Source organism: Pelophylax lessonae (genome assembly GCF_965119305.1).
Source record: "Pelophylax lessonae genome assembly, chromosome: 13".
In the NCBI taxonomy this organism is placed as follows: domain Eukaryota; kingdom Metazoa; phylum Chordata; class Amphibia; order Anura; family Ranidae; genus Pelophylax; species Pelophylax lessonae.
This window is the reverse complement of record NC_138780.1, coordinates 97,445,236-97,464,492: the sequence shown is the minus strand read 5'-3', so window position 1 is coordinate 97,464,492 and position 19,257 is coordinate 97,445,236. Positions and strand designations below refer to the sequence as shown.

Genomic DNA, 19,257 nt, shown 5'->3' with positions numbered 1-19,257 from the left:
AGTGGTTAGGAAACAAAATCCAGCCTTCTGGTTCTTTGTGTATTTAATATTATATCCAACAGCGCACAAAGACAGCTGAAGGCACTGAATCCCGCACATAGAGGAATGACATGTTGGAACACAAACCGTGGAACGCACGAACTTCCGGTTTCATAGACACAGATGACGCCTTTGTTCGGCGTCCAAAGCCAGCCAATAGGGAGAAGCGAATACAATTCCCTCCTCTCTCTGGTTACCTGGGTGGTGAATTCGTCTCCGCTGCCACGTCACCATTGGAGGCGTCAGAGCAGCAGGCGGGGCGAAGTCAAAGAAAGATGGCGTCCTCTATCCGGGAAAAACAGACGGGTGAGAACCGGGCAGCTATGAGAGGAATGTGACATGACAGGGGCTGTGCTGGTCTTAGAAGGGGGAGGGGGGGGGGGGAACTGTGCTTCACATATAGTGGGAGTATGCAGAGACAGAGCCCTATGCTCCATTCTGGAGCTCAGTGACAGTTGGGTGTATGTGTGTACAGGGCTGTCATACCTGTCTGTAGTATAAGGAGGGTGATAGGAGGACCAGGGTGGAGGCTACACATTGCTCTGGGTAATGCTTTGTTCATGGGCTCCTTTGTACTGAGTGGTGAATGGAGCTCACCGGGTGCAGGGATCCTCACAGGTTAAATTTAAACCCCTTGCCACCCATCTAACGCTCTGGTGAATCTGCGGAGAGGGTGAGCCTTAGGCCTCATTCACATGGGTGTATCGATCTGTACTCCCGAGCAAGGGGCCATCGTCAGCCACCTGGGATGTGCAGGTGTTCTGTGTAGGGATGCACTGTTGAAATCAAGGTCCGGCGGCTGGCAGAATGGACCGCCATATGTGTCCTGGAATGCACGTGTGTGCGGGTCCCATCAAAACTGACTTGGAACACCGGTGCATCCTGGGCGGCTGAAGATGGCCACCTACACAGGAGTACTGATTGGTATGCTTTCCCTGTGAATGAAGCGTAAAGTTGGTGTTAAGGCACAAGGTTTTGTATGAAGGTACAAAACCTGTGTGCAGCAGATCCCCCTACAACTTACTTAAGCCCCCTCTCCATCCAGTGATGGCCATGAGAGCATTCCCTTTTCTGGGGACTTGCACTCCTGATTGGCTTTTGGCCAATGAGGGGGTGGGCCCAAACAGTGACACCGTGTGTAAATTGACACATGCCTGCCTAGGTGCCCTCACAGCAACCTGCTTGCTGTGGGGGCACCCGGGAGATGCGCCGGCATGAGACCTGAGAAGAGGTGAATCCGGTCCACTCTGTGCAAAGACCACTACACAGAGCAGGTATGTATAACACGTTTGTTATTAAAAAAATAAATAAAAGTCTTTAGTATCACTTTAGAGTGGTTGTCAGTCCCCGTTCACACTGGGTCGCCTCACAGGTCGCCGTAGGTCGCCTTCCATAGGGAAGCTGTGGACCCGTTCTAATAGGAGCAACACAAGTCGCTCCGACTTAGAAAAAGGGTCCGGAGCTTCTTTGGGGCGACCTGCAGGCGACCGTCATAGACTTCAATGTTATGAAGTCCATGCCGGCCGCTCCGAGGTCGCCTGGGGAAGTCGGATTGCCCCAGTGTGAACGGGGCCTAAACCTCAGTCATGGGATTTGAACAAAGCACATAGAACTTATTTCTTTCCAAAGCTCTAAGGCAGGGATCCTTAAACTACGGCCCTCCAGCTGTTGTGAAACTACACATCCCATTAAGCATTGTAAAACTCTAACATTCACAGACATGATTAAGCATGATGGGAATTGTAGTTCCTGAACAACTGGAGGGCCGTAGTTTGAAGACCCCTGCTCTAAGGCTGGCCATACACTATACAATTTTCTTGTTCAACTTTCCTTTAGATTTACCAAAACCATGTGATATAGGGTCAAACCTAAACACTTTCAATTTGTATGCAGTCAGGCAGGCCCTTGCACTACATAGTTTAAGGTAAATCTAAAGGAAATGGAATAAGAAAATTGTATAGTGTATGGCCAGCCTAAGGCTCCATGTACACTTCGACTGATAAATGGACATTTAGGAGCAGCTGGGCATTTTTTTTTCAGCAGTCCCTGTACTCTCCTCTGTTATCTTATCTGTCTATGTACACTGAGACGTTTATAGTTGTTTAGAGGCAGTTGAGTTTAGTGGCGTTTCTTTAAGATCAAAAAAATGCGTTTAGACGGAAGTTTATTGGCATTTGAAACACCCAATGCTTGTAACAGCATACACACATGTATAAACACGGCAAATCACGTTTATAAGCATTTGGTTTGTAGGTGTTTTCAATGGAGATGCGTTTCTGACCATTTTGCAATGTAAAAAAGGATTCTAAACGTGGCAAAACTGACATTTATAACCGTTGATTACTAGCTGTCAAGTTCCAGTGTTGAGAGGTTTTCAAACGTCCGTGTACATGAAGCCTTGGTGTCATTTCTCTCTGGTGCTTTGTTCCTCTGTTATCAGCATGAATCACTTCTGAGAAATTTTCTCAACACATGGAATAAATTTGGGGGGGAGAAGCTCAGAACAAAGCTTGTCTATTCACAACACAGTTCTTCTGCTGGGGCCAGGGGGGGGGGGGGGGTGCCTTTCCTCCAATTGGCTCTCATGCAGTAACTGCAGTCTCCCCGCCCCCTCCTCTGTGCTGCTGACAGATGAAAGATTCTTAACATGATCTGCACATTTGAAAGGGTGTAGAGAGGGGAAGACTGCAGATAAACTAATAAAACTTATGTAGGGGGATTTGTTTAATCTCTGTGTATCACCTGAGGCTGTTCGCGTCACTGGGTATACATGAGGGTTTACATCCACTTTAAAGTGAAACTAACCTTACTAATAAAAGACTTAAAGCAGACAGCTCTTTCTTATAGCAGAAATATGCTATAGGCTCATTTACAGGAGCGATGAGCCATATTCTCCGTGCAGAGCTGATTTATGCCAAGTCTGCATCCACCTCGGAGCTTTGTGCAGGCAGCTTAGAGAAATGGATGCAGATGAAGCGATTCCATAAATATGGTCACATATTATAATTTGACATGCAGGCAGGAGCGGATGTATCTATCTGAATGCAGACAGTGTAGGTTCAGATCTGTGCATGTTTGAACCTACAGTGTGTGTATTCAGATCTGTGCTCATGCCTGCATGTCAAAATTTGACATGCATCTGTTTCTGTTCAGCTGCTGCATCTGCATCCACTTCTATGGGCTGCCTGCACACTGCTCCGAGGTGGATGCAGATGCAGCAATAAGTGACTGGGACAGGGCTAATTGCCCATTTGAATGAGCCCTAAATCTCTTCTACAATAACACAAACCTAACTTAAAGTTGAATGCACACTGACTGAGCTACACATTCCCAGCACACTCTGGCTGCCCTGAAAAGATGGACTCCTGCGCACAAGCCTGGGATGATGTCATTCCCTCTCAGTCCAATCGATGGGCCAAAAACCCAGCAGCTGAAAATAGCCAGCAAGAAGATGACAGCGGCCAGTGAGGGATTTAACCGCTTGCCGACCGCCGCAAGTAGATATACTGCGGCGGTCAGCCCCTCACAGGCAAAGTGACGTATATATACGTCACTGGCCTGTGAGGCTCTGGGGAGCGAGCACGCGCCAGCGACCCCCCCCCCCATCCCGCGCATGTGACCGGCGGACCCGATGTCTGCCGGTCACTCTGCGATCGGCGGGGGAGAGGGAGAAAGGCAGGCAGCTTGTGTAAACAAGCTGCCTGTCCTTCTCCCCTGTGTAGAAACACTGATCATACGGTTCTACTATGTAGGACCGTTGATCAGTGTTCCTACAGCTCAAGCCACAGCCAATCACAGTTAGAATCACGCCCCTAGGGACACACACAGCCCCTCCCTCTCAAATAAAGTTAACCCCTTCACTGCCACTGTAATTTTACAGTAACAGTGCATATATATAGCACTGATTACTGTAGAAATGTCACTGGTAACCCCAAAAGTGTCAAAAATGTCAGTCAAGGGTCCGATCTGTCCGCCCCAATGTTGCAGTACCGCAAAAAAAATCGCAGATCGCCGCCATTACGCGTTAAAAAAAACAACAAAATGACAAAAATCTTTCCCTTTGTTAGTAAACGCGATAACTTTTGCGCAAACCAATCAAAATACGCTTTTTGCGATTTTTTTTTTTTTTTTTTTTTACCAAACATATGTAGCATAAAACAAATTGGCCGAAAATGTTAAAAAATTTTGATTTTTACTTTTTTTTTTTGGGGGGGGGAATTTCATATAAAAAAATGTGAAAAAATATTGTTATTTTTGCAAAATTGACGCTCTTTTTTTTGTTTATAGCGCGTGATCAAAAAAATCGCACAGGTGATCAAATACCACCAAAAGAAAGCTCTGTTTGTGGGAAAAAAAGGACGTCAAATTCGTTTAGGTACAGCGTCGCACGACCGCGCAATTGTCCGTTAAAGTCACGCAGTGCCGAATCGCAAAATACCCCCTGGTCTTTTAGCAGCCAAATCCTCCGGGGCTTAAGTGATTAACTGCCACATTGCTGGGATGAGGAAGTATTTCGGTGAAAATAGTTCTGCTTTAATGCCCGCATGCACATATGCATCCAAGGGCTGCTGAAATCTCAGTGCTAATAGTGTGCATACTGTGCTGTCATCATGGAAACTGAGTTGTCGCATACAGCTCCCAGTCTCCAGTAATGATTTGGGACCAGCTGGCCTATCATGTGACCACCAGTCGTAGATTCCCTATTCAAGGGATGCTTAGACTGAGCAAGAAGGGGTTAAATATAACTTTTCATTAAAATCATCTCAAAACAAATTCAGGTGCATCAAAGCAAAAGGTGTGCAGAGTCTTGTCGTCCTGTCACATGTCCGTCAACAGTTCTGTTATGAAAACTGGTAAAGAAAAAGCATGAAAACTCAGGGCTTACTCACACACAGTGCGTTTCCTGCATTTTTCCTCTCTGTATGAACACCACTCACTGCTATGGCACATAGGAAAACAATTTTATATGTTCCCCCTTCATACTGCAATGCAGCCAAGAGGTGCAGTAAAATGCAGACGTGTCACCACAAACCAATGCAACACACTCCTTTGCAGAGATACAAATGAACAAATGTCACTTTTGACACATCAAATAAAGTTTAAAAAAGGAAAAGTAAACTGTGCAGTATGCATAAAAGCAGAAGAGGATGCAAACTTTTTCCGTTTTTCTTTTCCCTTCAGACTTGGATGGAAGCGATCATAGACATACAGTGCATCCGGAAGATATTCACCACACTTCACTTTTTCCACAATTTGCTATGTTACAGTCTTTTTCAAAATGGATTAAATTCATTATTTTCTTCAAAATTCTACAAACAATACCCCCACAATGACAATGTGAAAGAAGTTTGTTTGAAATTTTTACAAATGTATTAAAAATAAAAAACTAAATAAATCACATGTACATAAGTATTCACAGCCTTCGCTCAATACTTTGAAGCACCTTTGGCACCAATTACAGCCTCAAGTCTTTTTTGAGTATGATGCTCCATGCTTGGCGCACCTATTTTTGGGCAATTTCTCCCATTCTTCTTGTAGGACCTCTCAAGCTCCATCAGGTTGGATGGGAGACTGTTGGTACACAGCCATTTTCAGGTCTCTCCAGAGAAGTTAAATTGGGTTCATGTCTGAGCTCTGGCTGGGCCACTCAAGGATATTCATAGAGTTGTCCCATAGCTACTCCTTTTTATCTTGGTTGCGTGCTAAGGGTCCTTGTCCTGTTGAAGTTCGAGGCCCAGAGTGTTCCGGAGCAGGTTTTCATCAAGGATGTCTCTGTACATTGCTGCATTCATCTTTTCCTTAATCCTGACTAGTCTCCCAGTTCCTGCCACTGGAAAACATCCCCACAGCATGATGGTGCCACCACTATGCTTCACTGTAGGTATGGTATTGACCAGGTGATGAGCGGTGTCTGGTTTCCTCCAGACATTACGCTTACTATTCAGGCCAAAGAGTTCAGTTTTATTTCATCAGACCTGAGAATTTTGTTTCTCATGGTCTGACAGTCCTTCGGGTGCCTTTTGGCAAAATTTCAGATGCGCTGTCATGTGCCATTTACTAAGGCGTGGCTTCCGTCTGGCAACTCTACCATACGGGCCTGATTGGTGGAGTGCTGCAGAGATGGTTGTTCTTCTGAAAGGTTCTCCTGTCTCCACAGCGAAAATGCTGGAGCTCTGTCAGAGTGACCATCGGATTCTTAATCCCCTCCCTGACTAAGGCCCTTCTCCCCTGATTACTAAGTTTGGCCGGGCGGCCCACTCTAGGAAGAGTACTGGTGGTTCCAAACTTCTTCTATTTACGAATGATGTAGGCCCCTGTGCTCATTGAAACCTTCAATGCTGCAGAGATTTTTCTGTACCCTTCCCCAGATCTGTGTCTTGATACAATCCTGTCTCGGAGATCTACAGGCAATTCCTTGGATTTCATAGCTTGGTTTGTGCTCTGACATGCACTCTTAACTGTGGGACCTTGTATAGACTGGTGTGCCTTTCCAAATCATGTTCAATCAACTGAAATTACCAATGGTGGTCTCCAATCAAGTTGTACAAACATCTCAAGGATGATTAGTGTAAACAGGATATACCTGAGCTTAATTTTGACTGTGATGGCAAAGGCTGTGAATATTGATGTACATGTGATTTTTTTTTTTTTCTAATAAATTTGCAAAGAATTCAAACAAACTTCTTTCATGTTGTCATTATAGAGTATTGTTTGTAGAATTTTGAGGAAAATAATGAATTAAATCCATTTTGGAATAAGGCTGTAACATAACAGAATGTGGAAAAAGTAAAGTGCTGTGAAGACTTCCTGGATGCACTGTACATTGGGATTTGTATTGAAAACTGGAGGAGCCAGAATGATGAGCAGCTGTTCATGGCAACCTGTCAGCCTCTATCTTTCATTTTCAAAGCAGAGCAGTCTGATGCCTGCGAGGTTCATCGCCTGCACTGGTACCTTCTGGTGCACCACTGGTGCAGGTCTTTTGCTTTCTTGATTGCCCCAATGTGGGATGATGTCTCTCCACTGTATGCACAGGTGTTCCATCATCCCAGCACACAGGCACTGTGCCAACATGTAAACTGAACTGTAACAGATACTTGCGGTGGTCAGACAGGCAGAGATGTTCAATGACAGTCCAGGTACAAGGCAGGCGAGGGTCAGAATAGTTGTGGACAAATCCAAGTCAAAAGTCAGGCAGAGTTCAGAGAGTAATAATCACAAATCTGGCGCTCCTGGGGTGCCTTTAGGGTGGAGGGATAGAAATAAGCCTGTGAGGCTCCCCAGTGGTTTTTCTGCTGTTAGCCAATAGGAAGGGTGCTGATATGGACAAAAGTACATGAGGAAGGCAGCGCATGAACCACACCGGGATGCAATGGATAAGGAAGTCAGGTGAACATACAGTGGGTACGGAAAGTATTCAGACCCCCTTAAATTTTTCACTCTTTGTTATATTGCAGCCATTTGCTAAAATCATTTAAGTTCATTCTTCTTCCTCATGAATGTACACATAGCACCCCATACTGACAGAAAAACACAGAATTGTTGACATTGTTGCAGATTTATTAAAAAAGAAAAACTGAAATATCACATGGTCCTAAGTATTCAGACCCTTTGCTCAGTATTTAGTAGAAGCCCCCTTTTGATCTAATACAGCCAGGAGTCTTTTTGGGAAAGATGCAACAAGTCTTTCACACCTGGATTTGGGGATCCTCTGCCATTCCTCCTTGCAGATCCTCTCCAGTTCTGTCAGGTTGGATGGTAAACGTTGGTGGACAGCCATTTTTAGGTCTCTCCAGAGATGCTCAATTGGGTTTAAGTCAGGGCTCTGGCTGGGCCATTCAAGAACAGTCACGGAGTTGTTGTGAAGCCACTCCTTCGTTATTTTAGCTGTGTGCTTAGGGTCATTGTCTTGTTGGAAGGTAAACCTTCGGCCCAGTCTGAGGTCCAGAGCACTCTGGAGAAGGTTTTTGTCCAGGATATCCCTGTACTTGGCCACATTCATCTTTCCCTCGATTGCAACCAGTCGTCCTGTCCCTGCAGCTGAAAAACACCCCCACAGCATGATGCTGCCACCACCATGCTTCACTGTTGGGACTGTATTGGACAGGTGATGAGCAGTGCCTGGTTTTCTCCACACATACCACTTAGAATTAAGGCCAAAAAGTTCTATTTTGGTCTCATCAGACCAGAGAATCTTATTTCTCACCATCTTGGAGTCCTTCAGGTGTTTTTTTAGCAAACTCCATGCTGGCTTTCATGTGTCTTACACTGAAGAGAGGCTTCCGTCGGGCCACTTTGCCATAAAGCCCCGACTGGTGGAGGGCTGCAGTGATGGTTGACTTTCTACAACTTTCTCCCATCTCCTGACTGCATCTCTGGAGCTCAGCCACAGTGATCTTTGGGTTCTTCTTTACCTCTCTCACCAAGGCTCTTCTCCCCCGATAGCTCAGTTTGGCCAGACGGCCAGCTCTAGGAAGGGTTCTGGTCGTCCCAAACGTCTTCCATTTGAGGATTATGGAGGCCACTGTGCTCTTAGGAACCTTAAGTGCAGCAGAAATCTTTTTGTAACCTTGGCCAGATCTGTGCCTTGCCACAATTCTGTCTCTGAGCTCTTCAGGCAGTTCCTTTGACCTCATGATTCTCATTTGCTCTGACATGCATTGTGATCTGGAAGGTCTTATATAGACAGGTGTGTGGCTTTCCTAATCAAGTCCAATCAGTATAATCAAACACAGCTGGACTCAAATGAAGGTGTAGAACCATCTCAAGGATGATCAGAAGAAATGGAAAGCACCTGAGTTAAATATATGAGTGTCACAGCAAAGGGTCTGAATACTTAGGACCATGTGATATTTCAGTTTTTCTTTTTTAATAAATCTGCAACAATGTCAACAATTCTGTGTTTTTTCTTTCAGTATGGGGTGCTATGTGTACATTCATGAGGAAGAAGAATGAACTTAAATGATTTTAGCAAATGGCTGCAATATAACAAAGAGTGAAAAATTTAAGGGGGTCTGAATACTTTCCGTACCCACTGTACAGTATAGAAAGGGTTAACAGTATATTGGTATTGATAACCGAAAAAAAAAGTACATAAAATGCTTACATCCCCCTGGGCTGGAGTGGACAAGGGCACCTGGCAGCAAGCAAGACGAGTGCGAGGAAGTCAGTCTCCCAGGACTGCTGAGCAGTGTGTGCACAAAGCCGGAAGCCAGCTGGTGCGAGGATGAAAGGACTCCGCTGTAGTTCCGTAGCGGTGACATCAGCCGGACAGGCGCCACTTGTGGGGAAATACCAGGAACCAGGGTGGAACACAAGCTATATGGTTGCCATGACTACATGTTTCGCGCTATGCGCTTTATCAAGCCATCTTCAAAGAGTTCAGAGAGTATTTGAGATCTGATCTGAGGTTGTCAACGAGGGAATCCGAAATAGCAGAGCAGGGCAGACAAACAGAGAGCTTGGAACACGTCTTAGGGCTCTTTCACACGGTCCGCCTCCATAGGCGGGTCCATGCTGCTCAGCAGGGGATCGTAAACACAGATCCCCGCTGAGCAGGAGTGTGACAACTCCCTCTCTGCTCTGTGTGCGGAGAGGGAGATGTCAGAGCCCCATGCATCTCTATGGTGGAATTGGATGAGAGCGGACCGCCTGTCTGCTCTCATCCGATTCCATCCAATCTGATCCCCTGGACGGATAGAAAATAGGGTTTCCATCTGTCCGGATTTCACGGACAGGATCGGATACGGATGGCAGTGGGTGTCAGCGGACATTTCTCCGCTGACATCCGCTGCCGCATGGGGGATCCGATCAGATCCGCCTAAAAAACTGACAAGCGGATCTGATCGGATCACTCGTGTGAAAGGGGCCCTACAAACAAAATATCACAAGCATGAGACTGTAGGCTTGGCTGGCTTAACTGGCCTGCGCAGAGTCCTGACCTCAAAGCAATAGAACACCTTTGGGATGAATTAGAGCGCAGACTGCAAACTAGGCCTTCTCATCCACATCAATGCCTGACCTTACAAATGCGGTTCTGGAAGAATGGTCAAACAATCCCATAGACCCACTCCTAAACCTTGTGGACAGCCTTCCCAGAAGAGTTGAAGCTGTTATAGCTGCAAAGGGTGGGCCAACTCAATATTTAACCCTACAGACTAAGACTGGGATGCCGTTCATGTGCGTGTAAAGGCAGGTGTCCCAATACTTTTGACAATATCGTGTATAAGCTTATATTCACGGTACACAGCCTACTGCAACTTTGTGGATGAGCTCCTACCAATCCAGGGACCGTGTTTGTGCTCCCCTGAGCCCTCTTAACCACTTGCCGCCCATATAACTTATAGGGCAGCAAGGTGGCACTGCTGCACTGGATCACGTACCTAGTACTTGATCCGACACTTCCAGGTCTGAGGCATGCATTCCTGCTGACGGCGACCCACTCGCACTGTAATTATACACAGCGGGAGCTGATCTGCGGGTACAGTGGACTCTATGTTTGCCGCCACCGCTGATCATTCAGCACAGAGACAGAATGGTGATCTGCCTATGTAAACCAGACAGATTGCTGTTCTGTCAGTAAAGAAGGCATGGATCCTGTGCTTCTGCTTTGCAGGGACACAGATCTATGCCTTCCCCTAGTAAAGGCACCTCCCACAGTACACAAACACACTAGTTAGGCACACAGTCAACCCCTTTGATCGCCCCTGATGTTTAACCCCTTCCCAGCCAGTGTCATTAGTACAGTAACAGTGCATATTTTTAGCACTGTATCACTGCACTGTGTCCCCAAAAAGTGTCAGTTAGTGCCTGACCGTACGCTGTAATAATCGCCGCCATTACTAGTAAAAAAAATAAATTAAAAATACTCCATAGATCCTAGATGCTATAACTTTTGTGCAAACCAATCAATATACGCTTACTCAAAATGTATTATTTTTTTTTACCAAAAATATGTAGTAGAATATATATTGGCCTAAATTGATAAAGAAATTCGATTTTTTTTTTTCACTTTTTTTGTTAGATATGTTTTTTATCAGAAAGTAAAAAAATATTGTTTTTTTTTTGTATTGCACAAAAAAAAAAAACTGCAGAGGTGATCAAATACCATAAAAAGAAAGCCCTATTTATGGGAAAAAAAGGACATAAATTTTATGTTTACCAACATTTTTATTGTGGTATTTTAAGAGATACATTATAAAAAAGCACAGAGTGATTTATAAATACAACCAACCATAAGGCACAATAAAAGTAGTCAGGAGAGCATCTATCTATCTATATAACATCAAAAGGAACCCAAAAAAGAATAAAAAAATCCCGAACAGAGAAAAGAAAAAAAAAAAAAGACATAGAGAACAATATCACATAGTTGACACTATTGCCAGATTTATATTGCTAGGATTGTTCAGACATAGCGAGCAAATACAGATGGGAAAACACATACCAATACAGTGTTGATGATTAATAGGCCGACCAGCCTTTCCATTTACTGTCAAATATATGCATGGAGTCCATAAGAGTGTGATGCACCCTCTCCATCAATCTGATAGACTCCATACAGAGAAGCACTTGCGACCAATGTACCGATGGGCGCCGAAAGTTAAGGGCTATAGCCCATTGGATGGCAACCCCCAGCCAAGAGCTCCTGGCCTGTCTCCGCCTTCCAGCCCAGCATAGCCGATGACTTAGCTATAGTATAATGATCATTCAGGTATTTTATATTAGATGGAAACCAATCAATTGGGAGCTGATCTGTCATTGATCTGACCTTGTCTCTAGAACTCTCGCGGCATAGACATTCAAAAGGTGACTTGGCCTCTCCCTCATCCCGTTCTAGAATGGTGGAAAAAAAGTGTCTGACTTGCACATATTTATAAAAATCGGAACAAGTAAGGGCATAGTTCTAGACAAACAGGCAAAACATTTGGGGGAGCATACCCATGTATTTCCAAAGCTGCTGCAGCTATGAACCAAAAGACATGTATATTAAAAAAGAATAGCGCGCAAATGCAAAAGAAATTACTACCAAATCTGAAGAGAGTCCATAAATAAAAATGGGGGTATGGTCCCACCATATGGCCATATCGTGCTCAAGCCCACTACTGCGTCAAAGTACCCCATTATCAGTGGGTCCTACACTATCCATGAAAAAGAGATGAATCCAGCCTTTCTAACCCTTGGAGATAATACTCCTTGCTATCTCACTACACTGCACATCTCTCCCAGCAAGGAGTATTATCTCCAAGGGTTAGAAAGGCTGGATTCATCTCTTTTTCATGGATAGTGTAGGACCCACTGATAATGGGGTACTTTGACGCAGTAGTGGGCTTGAGCACGATATGGCCATATGGTGGGACCATACCCCCATTTTTATTTATGGACTCTCTTCAGATTTGGTAGTAATTTCTTTTAAAGGGCATAGTTCTGTTGAAAATACTCAAATGAGCAAAAATAAAAGCCTTGTAATAGTGAGTCCAAGGTCACCAGGTCTTGTGCAATTCAGTTATCAAATTCCAGCCCTGTAGTAAAGGCTGGGGAGAACTTGGGCTCACCTAAAAAAGAAGTCAAGCGGGAGGGTCTACAAAGCAACTTTATCCTTATAGAGAGACCAGAGACAAAGGGACTGGCCCACAATACCATTAACTAGTTCAACATCTTTTGGGCTAATGGAGCGTGACCAAAGGAGGCCTGGGAGATAATATGGGGCCACCAAAATCCTATCAAACTGTAACCATGGTATGAGGGATGGGGAGGTATGCTATTGTGCTAATTGTGTCAAACTTGTATTTCCAAAGGTTTGGACAACCTAGACCTCCTCTGGATTGGGCTCTATACATCAGCGAACAACCCGTATGAGGCTTCTTGTATTGCCAGGACAAATTTTATTTGTGTCCAGGGTTGCACAACTGTGCAATTGTCCGTTAAAATAACCCAGTACCGTATCGCAAAAAATGGCTTGATCAAATGTACGATTTTGTGACTATTTTTCTGTGTTCAACAGAATATTTTCAGAACCACCCCTGAGGAAGAAGAGTCAAATCTTCAAAACGCGTTGGGTTTTGGTTTCTGTAATACATGGTCTGATTGTGTGATTTTGATTATTGCTTGCAAAAAACTTTTTCAATTGTATTTTTGTATATGTTAAATAAAATATTGTATTATTCATTGCAAATTTATCCTCTGTGCCTAAAAAGTCCCAATCTAGGGGAATTTTCCAGTTTATATTTCTAAGGGATGTGGCACTATATAAGAATTCTGGTCAAGAGAAAAATTATATTGATCATGAATGGGGGTAAAACTTCTGGAGCTGAAGTGGTTAAAAAGCAACGGTCCACAGCAAGATCTATTACTAAAGATACATTAAAAAAAAAGTTAAATGGGTGAATAAATTGACAACACAGACATGAATACATGAATAAGTATTCCTTCGCTGATGCTGAATTCTGGTTCTGACAGAGCAGGTACCTTACTTAAAAGTGGGTCTCAGATGACATGACACAACGCCACAGGGAAAGTCCAAAAACATTTCTCATACTGTTGAAGATTACATGCAGATCAAGTCCAAAGGAAATCTGTTCTAAACAAAATTTGAATTTTGCATGCTTTGTTTTTCTCAGCATGGATAATTTTTTACTAAGTTTTTTTACTTTTACTTGCAAAAGTATCTTTATATTCCTAATAGTGCAAATTGTGATATGCGTGAATACTTAGCAACAGATCACAAATTTAAATTTGAATGTAGTTTGGCTGAAAAAATGTAACCTACAGTTGTTTTATTTTACTACAAATCATTGATTTTTTTTTTTAAATATACTGAGACTTTTTATGTATATGTAAAAATGGTACACACCTTGTATAATATGTAAATAGTCAAAGTATGCTGTATTGATACAAGTCCTGTTTTCTGTCTTTCTTTTGCAGTTGCTTTAAAGCGTATGTTGAATTTTAATGTTCCTCTTGTAAAGAATAGCACGGGTGAGCCCGTATGGAAGGTAAGAATTCTCCTGGGAGGTTTAAATGTATGCCCTGGGTTCTTCCTTATTTACAATTCTCTCCACGTAACTCTGTTAAAGTTGTATCTTTACATCAATGCGGTGTATCCATCTTCCAAGAGGTACTGTCTATTTTGTCATTGGAAACTTAGTCCCTTCATTAACCAGTTGCCGACCACCCGCCGCACATTTACTGCGACAAGGTGACTCGGCTGCACGAATCAACATACCTGTACAGCGCTCGCGCCCGGTGGTAATCGTGTTTGTTCCAGAACCAATCACTCATCAGGTCCAGGCCAATGATTTTTGTCCTGGACCTGCTGATCAGTTCTTGTGAATCACAGAACATCCTGTGGCTGTGTAATGTAAACGCAGGCACAGAAAATAATGCCATCCCCCCCCTCCTGGAGCCCTTTTCGGTTCCAGCAAGCGAGGAGAGGGCATCAACAGTGAGTACACAAGCACTACACTGACACCAGTACACATAGGCACATATTTCACCCCCCAGTTAACCCTTTCACTCCCTGTTACAGTATCACTATATACAGTGTACAGATATTTTAAGGATAACTGTATTAGTGTCATGGGTGACTTCAGTTAGTGGAAGTTAGCATTAGTCCCAGATAGGTTTAGAGTACCCCCCATATATTCCCTAATAAAGTTTTAACCCCCTGATCACTCCCAGTTAACCCCTTCACTGCCCTGTCACAGTGCCATTATTACAGTGTACAGATCTTTTTCTAATCACTGTATTAGTGTCACAGATGACATCAGTTAGCGACAATCCAGGATAACATCAGATTGCCCGCCACATATTCAGTAATACATTTTAACTCTTTGATTGCCAGTGACACACACACACTAAACAGCTCCATTACTACTACTATAGTGTCTAATCAGATCAAAACTATACTAGCGTCCCCAATAGTATAGTGTTTCCAAAATGCAGCATTAGCAGGATCAGCCCTGACACCTGCCAGCACCTGCGTTTAGCCCCTCTACCCAGCCCCCAAGAAGTGCAGTATCAGTAGATCACTGTCACTTCGATACGCAGCGCACAAAACTGCAGCGTTAGCAGAGTCAGGCTATCTCTGCTAGCGCTAGCAGTTACATTTTTTGGTAGCGGCTCAAATTGTCCTTGACAACCAGGTGCTGTGAGTCTCACTAGTTACCTATAAATTTACTGGCCTAAATGTCCAAACAGAGATACACTATTGAAGAGGCCTACACGATGCTGAGCATTGACAGATGAGAGCGATGGGGAAGCCTCACTGTCAGAATAATATCACCATATTCGAACCTGTAGAGAGCAGCGGCACCCTGGCAGCACAAGTAGTGTCCCACAGCCACCAAGAATTCAAAGACAAGCCCATAGTGTCCTTCCTGATGTGCTTGCAAATCCTATTCGGGAGCCCACCACTTCTGCAGTGACCCTTCCCCCCCCCCCCCCCCCCCCTCATTCACTGGCCAACCTGAAATTCAGGTGAAAACAGCCGATTTTTCTCCCTTGGTTATATGCGCTTTTTTTCATGGAAAATCTGTACAGATCTATTATGGACCAAAGCAATTTATATGCCAATCAATTTATCAACGCAATCCCAAATTTGACCCTTGTCAGAGAATTTGCATGGATCACTGTTTCTGAATTTAGAACCTTTCTGGGCCTATCCCTCATCATGGGCATTGCTAAAAAGAGTGAGTTGTGGTCATATTGGTCCACTGACCCAATTCATCAAATGCCTCTGTTCTCTGCTGCCATGGCCAGGACTAGATACGAGCAAATCTTGCAGTTTGTGCATTTCAATGACATTGAATGCGGTCGTCCTCAGGGTGACCCTGGATATGACCGGCTCCTCAAAATTCGGCCCCTCGTAAATCATTTCCACCTAAAATTTGCAGCCTTGTATACGTCCCAACAAGCTGTCTGCGTTGTTGAGTTCCTGATTAAATTTTCTTGCCACCTTGTTTTCAAACAGTATCTACCCAGCAAGCCTTTCAGGTATGGGGTCAAGATGTATAAGCTCTGTGACAGAGCAACAGGCTATACATGTAATTTCCAGATTTACGAGAGAAAAGAAAGCAGTGTGGAGTGCCCCGACTGCCCTGACTACATAGGTATTCGGAAAGGGGTACCATTTATATGTGCACAATTCTTACACTGCCACTTTTTAGTTACCTTTTTGATTCTGGAATTGGCGCATGTGGCACCGTGCGACCTAATCACGGGCTTCCCCCAATGGCTTGTAGATGCCTGACTTAGACGGGGGGAGAGAGCCTGCTTAAAGTGTAAGAAATTGCTTGGTGTGAAGTGGAAGGACACACGGAATGTTTTTGTTCTGTCTTCCACTCACGCAGATGCGACAGTCCAAATTACAACGGTGACTGGTATTGTTGAGAAGCCCCTCTGTGTTCACAAATACAACCTTAAGATGGGAGGGGTGGACTTCATCGATCAGATGATGGCGCCGTACTTAATAGCCTGTAAGGCCAGACGCTGGTACAAAAAAGTGTCTGTATACTTATTCAAATTGGCTCTGCTGAACACTTATGTGCTATACAAAGCATCGGGAAGAAGTGGATCCTTCCTAAAATTCCAGGAAAAGATCATCACAGCCCTTCTGTATCCAGAAGGTGCTGTGCCCCAAATTAGCAATCCAGACCCAGTGAGCTAGCTGCATGAGAGGCATTTTCTGGATGTCCTCCCTGGTACCTATACCCAAAGAGCACCCGAAAGAAGATGTCGTGTCTGTAGCAAACGCGGATATAGGTGTGACATCCGCTATTTTTGTCCCTCCTGTACTGACCAACCTGGTCTCTGCATTGGGCACATTTTCCCTCACTACCACACACTATTAGAGTATTAGTATAAGGTACAGCATGGTACCGTATAGGGCACACTTTCCCACAGAGTCTCGAAAGATGTTAGATGGCTATCGCATTTTGAGAGACCCTAGCCTGGAACTTTTAAGGTTTTTTACATTTGCAAAAAAAGTGTAAAAAAAGTAAGAAAAAAATAAAAATAAAAAATAAAACAAAATAAAAAAGCCAAAAATAGTTGTCCTTTTATTTAGTTAATTTTCTGTTCTTACTGTTTTATTGTACTTTATAATATACTGCTATACTATATTTTTTTATTGTTACTGTTTTTCATTATTAACCATAGTTTGCTTTACAGATACCACCGTTCTTCTGTTTTACTGTACTGTGTACTATTATATTGTAATGTTTTATTGTTACTTTGTTTTATTGTTCACCATTGTTTGCTTTGCAGGTACACCCATCAGCTGCAACTCTTGTCTGTTTATCCTGACAGCAACAGTGTTTGCTTTCAACATATACGTAAATCAACGATTGCAGCGCTGTAGGAGGTGATTTCACCACTGCAGTTAAAAAAAAAAGGCATATATGATGAAGGATAGGGGACGTGGTGGACACAGAGGGCGGATCTCCCCTATGCTTCGCCGTATATTTTTTACACTTTTCTTGGCAGAGATTTCTTTATCCACATTGATCTATGTAAATGGAGGAATCTGTTATGTTCTTTTTTTTCCTTCAGCCCATGGGCTGAAGGAAAAAAAAGAACATTGCATGTATGCCCATCATTAGAAGTGGGTGGATGCTGAGAGGTCTAATGATGGGCATAACGCACACTTTCAGGCAGAGATTTTTTCATCCACATCGATCGATGTAAATGGAGAAATTTGTTAGCTCCTCTTTTTTCGTTTAGCTCACAGGCTGCATGGAAAAAAAAAACTTTACAATATAATAAAAGGTACCCGCTCCCCACAAAAGGTGCCAAATGCGGCAGCGAAGGAGGGAGGAATCAAACAAGCAAAGCTTCCCCTTTTGGGTGGAGCTTTGCTTTCAAGTGATATTAAAGCTTCCAATTTTTTAAAATAAAATAACAAACGTGTCATACTTACCTGCTCTGTGTAGTGGTTTTTCACAGAGCTGCCCCGATCCTCCTTTGGTCTCCTGCCAAACTTCTGGCTCCTCCCTCCTGCTGTGTTCCCTCATAGAAAACTGCTTCTATGGGGGTGCTCGTGCGGGCTTAATCCCGAGCCGCCTTGTCTACATCTATTGACACAGACAGTGGGGCTCAGCTCTGCCCCCCCCCAACTTAGATTATAGGATTTGTTTGACAGGAGGTGGAGCTTATGGCTCCCGCTGCTATCAATCTTCCCACCGAGGAGGGACAGAGCTAGGAGAGCTGCTGCTCTTATGCACATCATGGGGATCGAGATTGGGCTCCGAAAGGGGTCCTGAACTAGGACTGAGGACTGTCCTTGCCCCCTGTGTGACATAGATTGGCCAATCATCAAATGCCAGTACTGTCAGTGGGAGTGAGTGACAGAGAATTGAAAGATGGAAAAGTAGGCTCCTCTAGAGGGAAAACCATGTTGCTTTGGTCTGTGGGAAAAGCACAAGGCATGCATGGAGGGACCAATGGTTGTGCTATCCAAAAAAAAATAATGGATGATTGCAGGCTTTTTCTTTTTTACATGCCTTATTTTTTTTATTTTCCTCCCAATTCCTCTTATGGTGACCAGTTTCCCCAATGGCAATTGAATCTATCTCCTATACTTCCCGGGATGTGTGACAGTGCACATCTTCTGAAGGGGGAGACACTGGTGATGAAGCCTTCCCAGGGTGCATCTATGAAGCCAGGTATACAACCCTTGGCAAAAAGTATAAAATTACCAGTTTTGGAAAAAGTTCAGCAACAGAAGTTTGAGGAAAATATTATGGAATCATGAAAAAAACACTCCAGTACACCACTAGTACTTTGTTTTACCACCTCTGGCTTTTCTAACATCTTGAATTTGAGGCATGGATTTAACTATTGACAAACCATTGACAAACCGTATTCTTCATCAATCCGAGTCCAACTTTTTCTTATTGCAGTTGCCAAGATAAGCTTTGTAGGTTGGAGCTTTGTCATGCACCATTCTCTTTAATTTCCACCATAGATTTTCAATTGGAATGAGGTCCAGTCTATTTGCAGGCCTTGCCATTGACATACAGTGTATGTAAATAGTCTGTACACCTCTGTTAAAATGTCTGGTTTCTGTGATGTAAAAAATTATGAGACAAAGATAAATCATTTCAGAACTTTTTCCACCTTTTAATGTGACCTCTAAAAAAGTACAACTCAATTGAACAACAAACTGAAATATTTTAGGTTTAGGGAAGTAAAAATAAAGAACTAACATATTCTGGTTGGATA

General features: G+C 43.6%; 1 protein-coding gene across 1 annotated transcript in view; it reads left to right on the top strand.

Moving 5' to 3' along the window:
• Window positions 1–261: 261 nt before the first annotated feature.
• Window positions 262–19,257, top strand: part of SCFD1 (sec1 family domain containing 1) — a 326,499-nt gene continuing 307,503 nt past the window's right edge. Inside the window, exons 1-2 of the mRNA XM_082275124.1 lie at window positions 262–345; window positions 13,960–14,030. Coding sequence (XP_082131250.1) covers window positions 315–345; window positions 13,960–14,030 — 102 coding nt within the window. The 5' untranslated portion in view covers window positions 262–314. The remainder of the gene's footprint in view (window positions 346–13,959; window positions 14,031–19,257) is intronic.